General features: G+C 33.9%; 1 protein-coding gene across 2 annotated transcripts; it reads right to left on the bottom strand.

Annotated features, from left to right (window-relative positions):
- Positions 1 to 2197: 2197 nt before the first annotated feature.
- Positions 2198 to 12705, bottom strand: LOC111778323 (phospholipase D gamma 1). Of its 2 annotated transcripts, none has more exons than XM_023658073.2 (11): positions 12519 to 12705; positions 10487 to 12423; positions 10078 to 10194; positions 8778 to 8972; positions 6021 to 6266; positions 5804 to 5872; positions 5137 to 5284; positions 4529 to 4677; positions 3926 to 4102; positions 3171 to 3368; positions 2198 to 2677 (listed from the first exon to the last, which is right to left on the bottom strand). In XM_023658073.2, exons 2-11 carry the CDS (start codon positions 12158 to 12160, stop codon positions 2384 to 2386), a joined length of 3267 nt encoding a protein of 1088 aa, XP_023513841.2. In that variant the 5' UTR covers positions 12161 to 12423; positions 12519 to 12705; the 3' UTR covers positions 2198 to 2383. The 2 variants fall into 2 exon arrangements, with proteins under 2 accessions (XP_023513841.2, XP_086975409.1); XM_087119283.1 differs by having other exon boundaries at positions 10487 to 12200.
- Positions 12706 to 13923: the final 1218 nt, after the last annotated feature.

The following is a 13923-nucleotide window of genomic DNA, read 5'->3' as shown; positions in this document are numbered from 1 at the left end:
TCCTTTTTGCATGGTAAGGAGAAAGTATTTAAAAAATTCAAAAATTCATATTTCTATCGATATATTAACATAATACATAATGGTTTAGTTAGGATATATTTAAAATTAATTGTTTTTATTATATTTTATACCTCATTATCTCGTCTTATTTTTATGTTAAATAATCATGTTATTTATTAGAATTAATTCAATTACATTAAAATTATAAAATGATGATATATAGTCTACACATGTTCAAACCTACTTTAAATATACACGTTTTTAGAGTTACATTTTAATATTTTATATCCGTTGACTTATGTGAAAAAGTGTAGCATCGATACTAGCTGACCCTGAAGACTTGTCCATCATATGGTACCCACATTATGTCACGACACATTGTGTGTCATAAAGTACTCATTCAAACTTACCGTAGCCTATAAAACGTTCAAAACAAATATCATGCCTCCATTGTCGTAGTTTTTGGGCAAATAATTGTGGAAGTCATAGAGGAAAGTCACATAAGTGATTATTCTTGATTGTGTGTTTGTGCACTCATATGATACGTCTAAAGTTCATAATAGTTTATGTAGTGCATGATTAGGAATGTCTATAGGACGAGGTGGAGATATGGAAGCTTTCTCTGTCCCTGCCTTCTATTTTAATTTTCATTATTGTAAAATTTCTCAGAATCGGAGTAGAGATTACTCACTGAAAATTTGGTGGGATCCAATTCCTATAGTGAATTTTTTTTCGATTTTTATGTTTTTTTTTTAAAATATTAATTTCAAATAATATTTTAAAAGGATAATATCTATTTTAAAGTAAATTCAACCATATTTTATAAGAAAAAATATAATATAATGTTGGACATAATTATAAAAAAAAAAAAAAAAAAACTCAAAATTCAATATTACAACATAATATTCTACAAGAATCTTGTTCATTAAATTATTTTTGATTCCGTAGAACAATAGTAATAAGAAAACCTTAGCCAATTGAATCTAAGAACCCTCGTAAGCATCTAAAAATGCAAACCCTTAGTTTACAAAGGCTAAAATCTCAAATCAATTTGATTTCACTACAAGAAACATAAGACTCATATTACTTTATTAATCAAATATCTCATGACAACAATACTTGTTTGAGATTCGAATCACTCTATAAATAAGATTGATTATGTCAAATTTAAATGATTCTAAACATGCGATCTAAACTTAATAGAATTGCAAAGAAACTTAGCCTTAGTTAAAGTAAAGCACAAATATGCTTTTTACTACATTTTTTTTAAGTATGTTTTACAAATATAATATACATGACTTTATATAGCTTCAAAATGAAAATCATATAGCCTCAAAATGAAAATCATTGATGTTACACGAGACATTCTAATAGTTGTAACTTTCATACTTTATGACCATAATTAGCTAATACGGGTAATCTCAAAGTAAATAAAAATCTTAAAATAAATTAAAGAAACACAATAACTCTAGATAATTATCCGCCTAAAATTTGTAACAGGAAAGAACAAATGAATATTTTTAATGCAACATCTTGCGATAATTTGAACAATATTTTTTTTTCACCGTACCTAACAAAGATCCCTTTTATGTAATTACTAATAAACGTCAAAAAGAATGAAAAGTAAGAGATATGAATAATTTATTCTCACCTAGAAATGAACATGGAATGATGTGTATTACACTAAAATTAAGAATTATTCTTATTCATTACATCATTTTTGGGAACAACAGTGAATTCCATTCTCATCCTCTATGTCCAAATAATTCTCACCACCAACTTTTTTTTTTTTTTAATTCTTTTTCAGTCCAACCTAAATCTGACTTTGATTTTCATGTCAACCCTTAAATAATATCAATAATAGAACATACATTTTAATTGTAGTTCAAAAATAATTTCTATGATTATAAATTATTTTTGAGTAAAAATCTTGACCTAATAATAGTATAAATTTAAATCCTAAACTTTTATAAGTATGTCAATTTACATGTTAAACTCTCGATTAGTGTACAATCCTTCCAATCGAGCATGATACACGTGGACGATCTATAGATGCATTTCATCACTGTATTAGTGGAAGGATTCAAATTTTACAGTTCTACGAACGATTATAATTCATAAATCATTAACAAAAAAGAAAAACTATACTTCCAAAAAAATAGATGTTATTAACATAATTAAATGAATAAAAAAAAAAAAAAAAAAAAAAAAAATACCCATGTATTGGGGTTACACGCCATTACCAAAAAAGGGAGGAAACGATGGGTGTTGCTCCATTATTTTTCCTTTATAAGTACCTATCAAAATCTTCCATTACTGTAACCTGTAAAGACAGCTTCCCGGCTCATTAGTGGTTGTATTGGAATGCAACCAGAGGCTATATTTAGATAGTGAGGTTCTCATGAATGCCAAGAAATGAACCAACTATTTTTCCTCCTACGTCTGGGAAGTTTTCATGTCCAGGAAGAGATCTTACTCTCCCTCTTCTATCAACTTCAACAGGGTACTTCAGAAGATGTCCTCTCATCTCTGTTACATCTTCTCCAGCAAATTGCTTCCAGTTTGATTCTCCAATTGTTCTAAGTTTTTTCACGCATTCCAGGCTCTCTGGTTGGTTGAAACAGTCTTCCATAGTTCCTGTATGCTCCGCCCACAACGACATCCGATATCCATAGATCTACAGATCAGGACATTCAGATCCCAGAATAATTCAGAAATGCTGTTCTATGTAAATGAACATGTAATCAATTCTCAACAAATTCTTCCCACAAAATGAACATGTATCTGAACACGATTGCAAAACAAGATGTGGAACTCTCCTGTTTCAAGCATATGTTTTGTAAATTCATAAAAAAAAATGTCTTCCTCAGGGTATTTGAGCAATTTTAATTTGGACTCTTTATGGACTGACTCTAGTTTGTGTTAGGAATAACGACTCTCCACAATGATATCATATTGTCCACTTTGAGCATAAACTCTCGTGGCTTTGTTTTTAGGCTTCTCCAAAAGGCCTCATACCAATGGAGATTTATTCCTTAGTTATAAACTCATGATCATTCCCTAAATTAGTCAATATGGGACTCCCAACCGTTTGTACAGTCCAAAAGCTTACAGTTACTAGCATTATTTCAAGAAATTCCAGATTAGGACATTTTAAAGTTAAAACTCACCTGTCCACGAGGACGTGAAACTTTCCTTGCCCACGTATAGTGAGGTTGATAGGCTCCCATAGCAATCTCAGTGTCTCTAGTTCCTTCCATGGACCTCTGGTTGATGTTAGCAGATCCCAAAATCACAAACTCGTCGTCAACTATCATGCCTTTGGAGTGAACGTATACCATAAACCTTCTGCTTTTCCGACTAAGTGCCTGCAGTCAGTTCATTCAATCATTTCTGATTTTAATAAAAAAACACGCAGAGCGACAAGTTACTGGTACTTTTTCTTCTATTACTTGCTCTTTGCATGGAAACTCTCAAAATAATTTATGGGCTCTTCCTTTATTTTGATGTAAAATTATGGATGACTGATATGCAAGGTTGTTTCCATCATATCTCTCCTTCTTTTCCTACAAGTTCTCTCCCTACAATATACAGCTATTTGTCAAGAACTTAACATAGGAAGACTGTTCCGCAATGTTGTAAAATTATCAACATATTTATATATATACAAAGGGAAAGTAAATTTTTCGATGATAAATGGAAATTTATAGCAGAAGTTACAGGTAACTTCCATTAAAAGAGCACAAACTTTCCAACAAAAACAAGAATTAAGGTCTAGTTGGATAACTATTTGGTTTTTGGTTTTTGAAAATTAAAAAACCAAATGGTCATCAAACAAGGCCTAAAATAACAACTCAAAACCCAAACTAAAAGTAAAAAAATACATAAGACTAAAATCAAGTACTGATTTAAGGATATAGGTTACCTGAGGGGTGTTTTCTGCATTAGGACTTTCAGAACACAAAGAATCATTTCCCTCCGTAGCCTCACGATTTCCCAGGCAGAAGAAGTTCAAATAGTCTTGAGGAGAGAATGCATCCTCAAGACCAACCTCCATCAAAGCCTTATAGATGACTTCATACATCATTTGCATCGTTTTTTGCTGAGCAACGCAAGAAAAGATGAAGTAAATCAGAAGTGTAATTGTCATAGATCAGAACATTTGTTGGCATTTCAATTATGAGGCAAAGTGGACATGGGATGCGAGAATTCCTATCAAGTTTAGCGGGGCCCAAGATGGGATCAGGTTGCCTGCAGGGAGTTAACTCCCCCCCGTAGGTATCCCCATTTAAATTGTTAGATCCGAAGAATCCTTATTTAAAGGAAGCATGCTTACTCACTGAGAGCCAATATATGCAAACAGTAATTCATATATTTACTCCACTTCAGAACTCTCTTGAAATCATCATGGGGTCATACAATATTTACTGAGAGCCAATATATGCAAACAGTAATTCATATAGTATCATGCCATTAAATTTAATAATGAAAAATTATGGAATTCATCCTAAGCTACTAGTGAGTTTACCTGCCAAAATAATATCCTCTGAGTGGCAGCAGCAGTTGGAACGCCCTCCGGCCACATGGGAATGAGAATATATGCAGCAAACCTCTCATTTGCTCTGATTTTATCAGCAATCTTTAGTGCAATTTCCATTGGGATCAAATTGTTGGCACCTATAAACATCAGAAACGTGCATGTCAGGTCAATGAACTGCATGACATAGTTAACTCCTTCAAGCAAAGCAAAAAAGTTGGTGCTTGATAGCCAGCCATAGATTTATAGTCCCGAAGCCTTAACACGCTTTCTAAATGACCCTATTGTCACATATTATCAGATACATGCTGGTGCTCCCATAATTTTTTCTCATTTTCTCTTCTAGTCACACAAACTGAACGCTTAGTCAACTTTAAAAAGAAAACTTATGGGTAGTGATGTTTCAGTATTTTTTTGCTTTAAATAGTATAATCCATATACCCAACTTATTAAGCAATCTAAATAAAGAAGATGCTGAATTTTAAGAACTTGCAGAATAACAGACTACAGTTTAATATCATAGGAATGAGATTTTAATGCTGTATTTCATGTGAGCTTTTTTTATTTTTTATTTTAATAATAATTTTTATGGGCTTTACCTAAATCTTTGTTTGAGTTCCAATTGAAGGATGACCCAATAAAATATTGGTTCTCTATATAAATGTAATGTTGGGCAGCTCGGATGGCTTTCACATATGCTGTGTGTATACTCATGTCAATCAGCACATTCTTTCCACATACAAGGTTCTGCGAGTAATATCAGGCAATAAGCATGTTACACAGACGCAAATACAAAATAAATACACGTCAATTTTATATTTAAATTTAAAGATAAATTATAAAAAATACTCTTAACCTTTATTTAAAAAATATCTCTATTCTTTCATAACTTACAATATTACTCTTTAACTTTTCATAAACATATGATACCTTTGGAGTAGAAATTTAATAAAATATTAGTCAAGAAGTCAACATGGTGGTGACTTGGAATGATGCAACAGTGATTGAAAAGTTCATCTAGATTAAGACCGAAAGAATTATGTTAATCACATCAACTTTTCATCCACCGTTCTAACAGATTTTCTACTTCAAGGATAGTTTTTAAACGTTCATGAAAAGTTAAGAGTACCATGACAACTTTTGAAAGTAGCGAGGTATTTTTGAAACAAAGGGCAAAGTTGAGGTTCATTTTTTAAATTTAATTTAGACTAAATTCAACCTATCATTAGACTTGATAAAAGTATAGCAAGCATAAATGTCCTTCACCTTGCTGGGGGCATCTTTTGGTTCCTTTGGAAAATCTTTAACAGAACTTGAATCAATTGAGCGAAAAATCTGCAGTATTAGATAACTCATCAAGAAAAATTGCCATAAGGAACATAGAGAAATCATTAAGAAGTTTTGTACACCGTTAGTTTCAATTGCCGAACCTTTTATCACCTAGGTAGAGTTCCACATATCCAAGAAGGGATTAAAACCTTACCTGGACATGCCATGATTCAGGGTCATTTTCATTAGTGCAGTAAGATTCCGAAATTCCAATTATGTCGGGAATTCTTTCAATCCGCAGCAAAGCGTCATCATATGATTTCAACTTCTTTATCCCATGAGGTTTTGAAGCCCTCCTCCATCTCTCCTCAAAATTCGTCAAAACATCGTATGCTGCTGGACCATCAATTTTGCTGTGCAGATCATGCCACGGTTCTCTTGGACAACCAACAGCACTACCCTGTTCAACTGAAAGATTTTGTTACTTCATAAAACCAATTCAAATTTTAACAATCCTAGATTCAATAATATATTGATTTTTCACTCCTAAAATCAATTTAGAAAGGTATTACAGCTTTTAGTCAGCTCTTTTGTCTAACTGATTATTGATTTCATATGTTCAATCTATAGATATTTTCAGATACTGAAGATGCATGGAGTAAGACAACACATCATATTATTCATTTATTTATAAACGAATAGTTAAAAAAATACTCTCATCACCAAGAGGAGAATTACAAAAGGGTTTTTCAATTGGAAATCTAAGGGAAAAATAGAGAGACTAGAATCATTAAAAGGGTGTTTATGCTTACACCAATACAAAGTATGAAACAACATCCGATCCAAAATCAAATATTAAGAAAAACTCCCTGAAAATGCTTCCATTCCTTTCACACAAAAGATACCAAAAGCAGACTATTCATAGCTAACCATAAAGTACTTTTCACACCATGGGAAGGGTGGACCAGAAACAGTGAATCCAAAATATCAAGAATGTTGTTCGGAAAAACCAAAGACCAACCAAAAGCATCTAGCATGAATACCCAATTATGAGAGGCAAAAGACTAGTAACAAAAACGAAGGCAAGGGTGTTCTGAGCTAGAAAAACACACATCACACAACAAGGAGAGAGGGTGAAATGAGACATTCTCCTTTGTAGTCGATCGGACAAATTAATTCCTCCATGACTAAGCTCCCACAAAAAAATTTTATTTTCTAGGGATAAACTTCTTTCCAAATCGCCGAGTAAAGGATTGAACGAGGAACGGTAGCAGGAACTTGATTATTCATTACAGATTTAAACGTAAAGGAGTTGGAAGAATCAGGAGACCAACTCCAAGAGTCATTTTCTCGCCAAATAATTATGAGGTTAAGAATTTGGAAAAGATTAGACCATTCAATCACCTTCAAATCATTAGGATGGTGATGAAGACTCAAATCCCACGCAGCATTTGAAGTGTTCCAAGCTTGTACAACCCTAATCTTAGGTTGAGTAGTTAACGCAAAAGTCTTGGAAAAGCCTCTGCAATAATCCCGTAGTTCAACCAAGAATCCTTCCAAAAAAAATGTGTAAAGGTCATTTCCAAGGCACCTGTGAACATAGCTAGCAACCAGCTCAACGGTGTAACAAACGAAGCGCCAAGGAGCTTTATAAGAACCTCGGAGAATCTATCCTGGCCATATACAAGCTCTGCCAATGGTAGCATTTACCAAAACAAAGATATTGCGCCAAAGAGCATCTCCCTCATTCAAAAATCTTCAAATCCATTTAGTCAAAAGAGCTAACTTCCTAAGCTGAAAATTGCCAATGCCTAGACCTCCAAAGAGTTGAGGTAGGTAGTTTTCTCCCAATTTATATCGTGCATACCACCCTCTCCAGTAGATCCTTCCTAAAAAGAAGTCTCTGTTGTAGTATTAACTTCAGTTAGAAGATATTTGTATAATCCCTTATTGTTATCTAGTATCAAAGATTCTCTAGGGATTTATTTAAATTTTCTGATCTAGGGATTAATTCGAATTTACTATTACCTACTAATTAAGGATTTATTTAGATTTATTGTTACCAATAACTGGATTTAACAAGTCTTTCTTAAAAGACAAGTAACTCACTGAAAATTAATACATGAAAAATTGATCTACGATTCTTATATCCTAGTGCAAGATTGACTGGTTTGACCAACTAGAAAAACAGACAAGAACAACTTAGGAGAAATCAATCCTCTAAACGATTTTCCTGCTGCATTCATCTTCAATAGCTCTACAATTCGCTTTCAATTCATGTACTCTGTTTCAATTCTAGATATGGGATTGATCTTCTTACATTGTTTAGGAGGAAATCCAATGACAATAACCGATGAAGATACTTTCTCACCCTTTATACTATTACAATTCAGTGCCATATAGTTGTAGTAGTTCTAACAGACAGTACAGCACAATTTTCCAAAGGATTTGGAGCCTCAATTCTTCGGGTTCCTTTTTCATGCAAAACTTATGTCTGTATCTTGGCTTTTGAGATCCCTAGAGATTCCCTTTAATTTTCCCAAGAATCTAGAAGGCAAAAATTGGCAGCTTGCCCTACTGCCATAATATTAGTTGAGTCCAGTGCTTCTCTTCATTTTTAGGGACATTCTTTTATTCTAGATTCTTTTGTAATTAAGTTCATTAACGGATGCCAATTTCATGTTTACGGTAGCCTTTTGATTTGTTCAAGTTTTTCTCCTTTTTGGTGTTTTCATCTCATGTACTACAATCTAATGAAAGCCTTGTTTCTTCGTTGAATGAAAACGCAAAAGAAAAACAATCTAGAAGAAGATGAAACTAACATGCCCTTAAGAAAATACTTGGGTCAGCAAAACAGGGCGCATGTACTTAGGGTATTCAAATTTTTGGCACATATTAACCTTTTCCTCCTGCATCATATTTCCACAGAATATGAGCGTAGCAGACAAGTGAGACATAGTAAACAGATTACCGTGTATGTAGGATTGTGGTAATCATCCTTGTGTACTGTTTGAAGTGTCCGAAATATGGGATGTGATGGAGTATCATACCGGCCGTCGCATAAATCAAGTCCTCCAACAAAAGCTATGATTTTTCTTCTATTATTTCCACCATCAGCATCCACAATAACCGTTTTCTGATGGTGGGTATAAATAGTTCCAACTTCCTGATTATTGAGAAAGATGAGCAAGAATTAGCGAAAGGAAATATTTCCACACCAATCAGAAAAGAGAGAAGAGACAATTGAACATCCTCCAAAGTCCCCAATATGATAATGAATTGAGGAGTTTCCTAATTTATCCAAAAGAGTGGCTTTCTTTACTCCCCCTGGCGTTGCTGTTCGCGGTTACATCAAAGACGATATAAATTAACAAAGACATTCCAAACGAAATATACTGATCATAAGGACGAGTTCAAGATTTTTTTTTTTTTTTTTTAATAATTAAATAGATTTATGAGCTTAATTCTCAAAATTAAAATACAAATGGACATGAAAAATACATACAATCTAATAGTTAAAGAATGAGTTTGATAGCAAGTACAAGTACAACAATGGTCACAAGATAGCTGAAACCAGAATGCTCAAACCTATAGCGTCCAATAAGGCAGTACAAGAATAAAATGATGTGAAGATTCTAATACCCGAAGATGAAAACAAGTGTAAAAGTAATTTTCAAAATAGAAGATTGTCAACTATTCATTAGACTAAACATATCACTGTTTCTAGCACAATAAAAAATCTTTCTTCTGTTGATATTTATTTAAGTCATCAAAGGAAAAGATGGATTAAAAAAATAAAATAATCAGGGAAGCTGAACCGATTAGGTCTTTCAAATTGTTATTTATTGCCCAGAAAAAGACTTCTCATTTGACCGCTTCAACAATCCAGCCATGATACTGATACAAACTTCTTTATGTAGTAGAGGATTATTCTCTTTATATTGCAATCAAGATCGTATGGTTCCTTAATGATGTTGTAAGGCCTCCAATTACACAAACTAACTCCAAAAGGGGTTACAAGGTCAATCAGCAGCAGTTAGTTGGTTAGTGGGATTAGGAGGTTTGTACAGGTTTGATTTGCCAATTTTCTTGGCATAATCATGTTGAAGTACAACAAAAATCTGACAGGAGATAGAAGTGATTAGTTAAGACTAAACTTTTAGCCATCTGGTCATTGAAGTAATCTCATTTCTTACCCCAAACTTCAAAAAAAAAAAAAAAAAAAAAAAAAAAAAAAAAAAAAAAAAGAAAGGAAGAAGAAGAAGGATAACCTTTTGCTTAACCCAACTATGTCGTTTTCCAGCCATGCGAGGACAAAGTATCACTTGAACGGAGGAGTGTTTGAAAAACCTGCGAGTTTCCTCATCATGGGTTTGCATGAAACCATCCTGCAAGAATTAACATGTGTTCTCAGCAGAGTATGACAATAGATTCTTCAAAACCACTTCAATGTAAACTGAAAACCTTGATTACAAATCGAAAACTCTTAGCTCTATCTTATACTTCTGTGATCCAATAAAGGTAGCTTGTAATTACATGCATATTCTAACAGTTGAACTGAAACGATCGTAGAATATGAACATCTAGTGTGGACAGCTTCTAATTTAAAGGATGTTTGGAAAAGGCAACTATGATAAGCAGGAGATATAAAAGGAATACAGAGCAGGGAGCAAAACTTACGGTTTTATAACCCAAAATGCTCCTAGAAGTGGGATCGTCCCAAACAAGAAGCAGAACTCTCACTCCCTCCTGGGACTTGGACCTCAGGAGATCTCCAAGGGTACACTCTGTCCCATAGCCAGTATCTCGAACTAGTTTCACTTTGTGCCACACTGACCACCCAGTTATGTAAATTAACCTGCGAGCCTGACGTACGGAATCAAAGATGTCATGCCAACATTTCCCATGTACATAGTACATACCGTTATCAAGCATCAAATTTGGAAGGTGACCGTCTGGAACATGAGCATCTTGATAAAGAGTAACAGCTCCACCCTTTCTGAGGGGGAAATATGTATCAGGAACTCCCTGATAATCAGGACCAGCTCCCACTCCATGATGATAAGCACTGAGCCTCTCCATTGGGGTATATTGAATAGAAAAGTTCAGTGCAGCTCCAGGTTTACATGGCTTCCCATTATTTAGGATTGGGAAGGTTCCCTCAACTATAGACCCTGAATATATTTGTTCTGCAGGAATTGCTACAGTTCCTATTAGCTGTGAACCAACAACATCACTGTCTTTAACGAAAAAAAGTACTTCAGCAACATAATGTGCAACGGGAACATAGAAATGTTGCCTCCATACAGGGTTTTCATTGTTGCTTATAACAAAAGTCCTCCCAATTATTGCATTTGCTACAGATATCGATACATAAGGGTCACTAGTGATCTTATGACTCACGCGTCCTTCAATTTTGCCAGGTAATTTAGCAAACATATCCCCCAAGGTTTTGTGAAACATGTCCATATTTGGAAGATTTCTGGCCTCGTTAATCCATATTTCTAAGTTTCCATGTAACAGCAAAACTTTCAATGATGTTTTACTGTGCAATGGAACAATCTGCAAGTTCTGATTATGTTGAGACCCACCAAATGAGCTTGAATGGGAAAACAAAGGTTGCTTGGATGCAGTCAATTGATCTGAATTCCCCACATCGAAACTAGAAAAGGATGAATTGGGAAAGCCATAAAATCGATCGCGCCGATCATATCTCATACTTTGAGGAGAATTCGCCAATAACGAAGCTGAAGGTTGTGCAGGTACAGGTGCAGCAGCAGGTGCAGGAGGTGAAGCAGGGGCAGTTGGTTGATGATCAGACAAATGTACATTGCACAAAAGGTCATCAATAGGCAGGTGAGCAGAAGAGCCTGAATCAGTGTTATCAATCCTGTAGTGACTAGAGAAGCTATTTACTCGTGAAGGGGGTGGTCGGTATTGAGTTTCTGGTGAAGGGTATGCAATAGATTCTTGATACCGATATGGGGATGTACCATGTTGGAAATTGCTATGATAATGAATGGATGGCCTAGCACCACTATTAGGCGATGAGGCATCAGGGTAAGGATAAGGGTAAGATACAAGACCAGAATACGAAGGTGGATGTTGAATATACTCTATTAACCCAGAATGGGATGGGTGTGGGGGATACGCATATGGAGCGACATGTGAAGGACTATAGGGGTAAGGGTAAAGAGGACGACCATATGGATCGAAACTTGGATGTGCATAATGAGGATGTAGATATTGAGAAGGTGGATATTGAGAAGCAGGTGGGTATTGACGGGGAGCTGAACAAGGGTATGCATATGGATTGTGGTATGGATACGATGGCGAAGAACCGTAATTGTCCATAATGGAAAGTTATAAATTCATAAACAACACAGAGCAGCCCCTGTTACAGTTCGTTCGAGAAGATGAACATTAACATAACAAAATAGAAATGATCAGACAGTATGATTCCAAACCAAACACGAAATTTGCTTCCGATTGGATTCAACACAGAAAAAGAAACCAAAAGAGAATGAACGAACGGATGAAATACGTAATTACAAAATAGCAGAAGTGGTATATGATCTTAGGGCGGGAGAATGAACACGTTTGGGACAAATTGGATCCTGAAAACGGAAAGATATTACCGAAAACGGGAAACAAAAACAATCTGAAAAGAGAATGTTCGTCGAAGAAAATCGGTGTGAAGTGAGAAAATTACCTTAGTGGGGGATTGATTACGCAAGAAGAAAAGGAATGAATGATCGTTGAAACTTGGAAACAGGGGAAGGAAAAATTGAGGAAGAAATCATTGGGATCTGGATTTCAAAATAAACCATGGAATTTGGTTTGAGCTTTGTTTTCTCTTCCATTTTCCTTCATCTGATTGAAAAGCGCGCGAGAATGAATTACTGGTTCGTCCAAGTGGAAACATTTTGTTGGTAATCCAAACAGTGTTTTTTTTTTCCTCATTTATTTATTTATTTATTTTCTATTTAATGTTTTAAGGTACGGGATGAATTGGATTAGGTTGGGTTATTGAATTTTGTAGATCAATCTAAAATTTTGGATTAATTGAGTCGTAATTGGAGCCATGCAAATAAAGTTTATAATTAGGTTGGGTTAAGTTGGATCCTCGATTATTTTTTTTATTATATTTTTTAAAATAATTATATTTATTTATGAAATATATTTCACTAATAACTAAAATCTTATAAAATTCAAATATCAAATATTCTCCAGATAGGATGTACTTATTAACTTCAATTACAAACGTCAAATATTTTTAATTTTCGTAATAATCTTAGAAGTGGAGTTGGGTTATAACCATATTTTCAGGTTGGTCGAGTCAAAATGTTAACCCGCGAACCTACTTGAATTTTTGTTTTTCCACAAATTTAAGCCAACCCAAATTAAAAATTAAAAAAAAAATCTAGCTCAACCAAATTTTTAACATTTAAGTTGAGTAAAGGATTCGAATCCCAAACAAATGTTCTTGCCTTTTGATATTTGGATATTTGATCGTAGTCCAAATCTTATTTTTCTTATAGTGATTCCTTATCAGATTCTCCTATGAACAATTTATTTATGATACAACTATAAATTCAGTTCCTTTCCGGATAATGAAATTGTAAAGAAAAAAGAGAAGTGAAAACCAAAAAATAAAGTTTTAGGTATTACTATAGTCCATTAGCATAGGTCACGATTGCATATAGTTACAAATTATGACCTCAACAAAGGTCACTCGCTATATATTTTAAAAATTCAATATTTTCTAAAAAAAATAAATTTCAAGTGAAGACAAGGACACGTATGACGTAAAACAAGTGACTGAAGTTGTTTGCTGAATATTTTTCGGGTCCAAGTTGGCATAATTTCCTTTGTCAAATCAAAAAAATGCAATATTTTTTTTAAAAAAAGATAAATAAGAATAATAAATCAATAAAAATACAAAAATAAATTATTCATAGAGTTATACAAATACCTCTTAATTAATTACAATCTCATACTCCTATTTCACTTATTCTACAAATCACATAAAAAATTATTGTAAACCTTCCTCATTCATCAAATCCTATTATAATTTCAATCGTTAATGTTTCAATCGTTAACCTTAATGAAATCGA

This window comes from Cucurbita pepo, chromosome 17, assembly GCF_057944985.1.
Source record: "Cucurbita pepo subsp. pepo isolate OVF chromosome 17, ASM5794498v1, whole genome shotgun sequence".
Taxonomy (NCBI): Eukaryota; Viridiplantae; Streptophyta; class Magnoliopsida; order Cucurbitales; family Cucurbitaceae; genus Cucurbita; species Cucurbita pepo.
The sequence above is the reverse complement of the archived record's forward strand: the minus strand, read 5'-3'. Positions and strand labels throughout refer to the sequence as shown.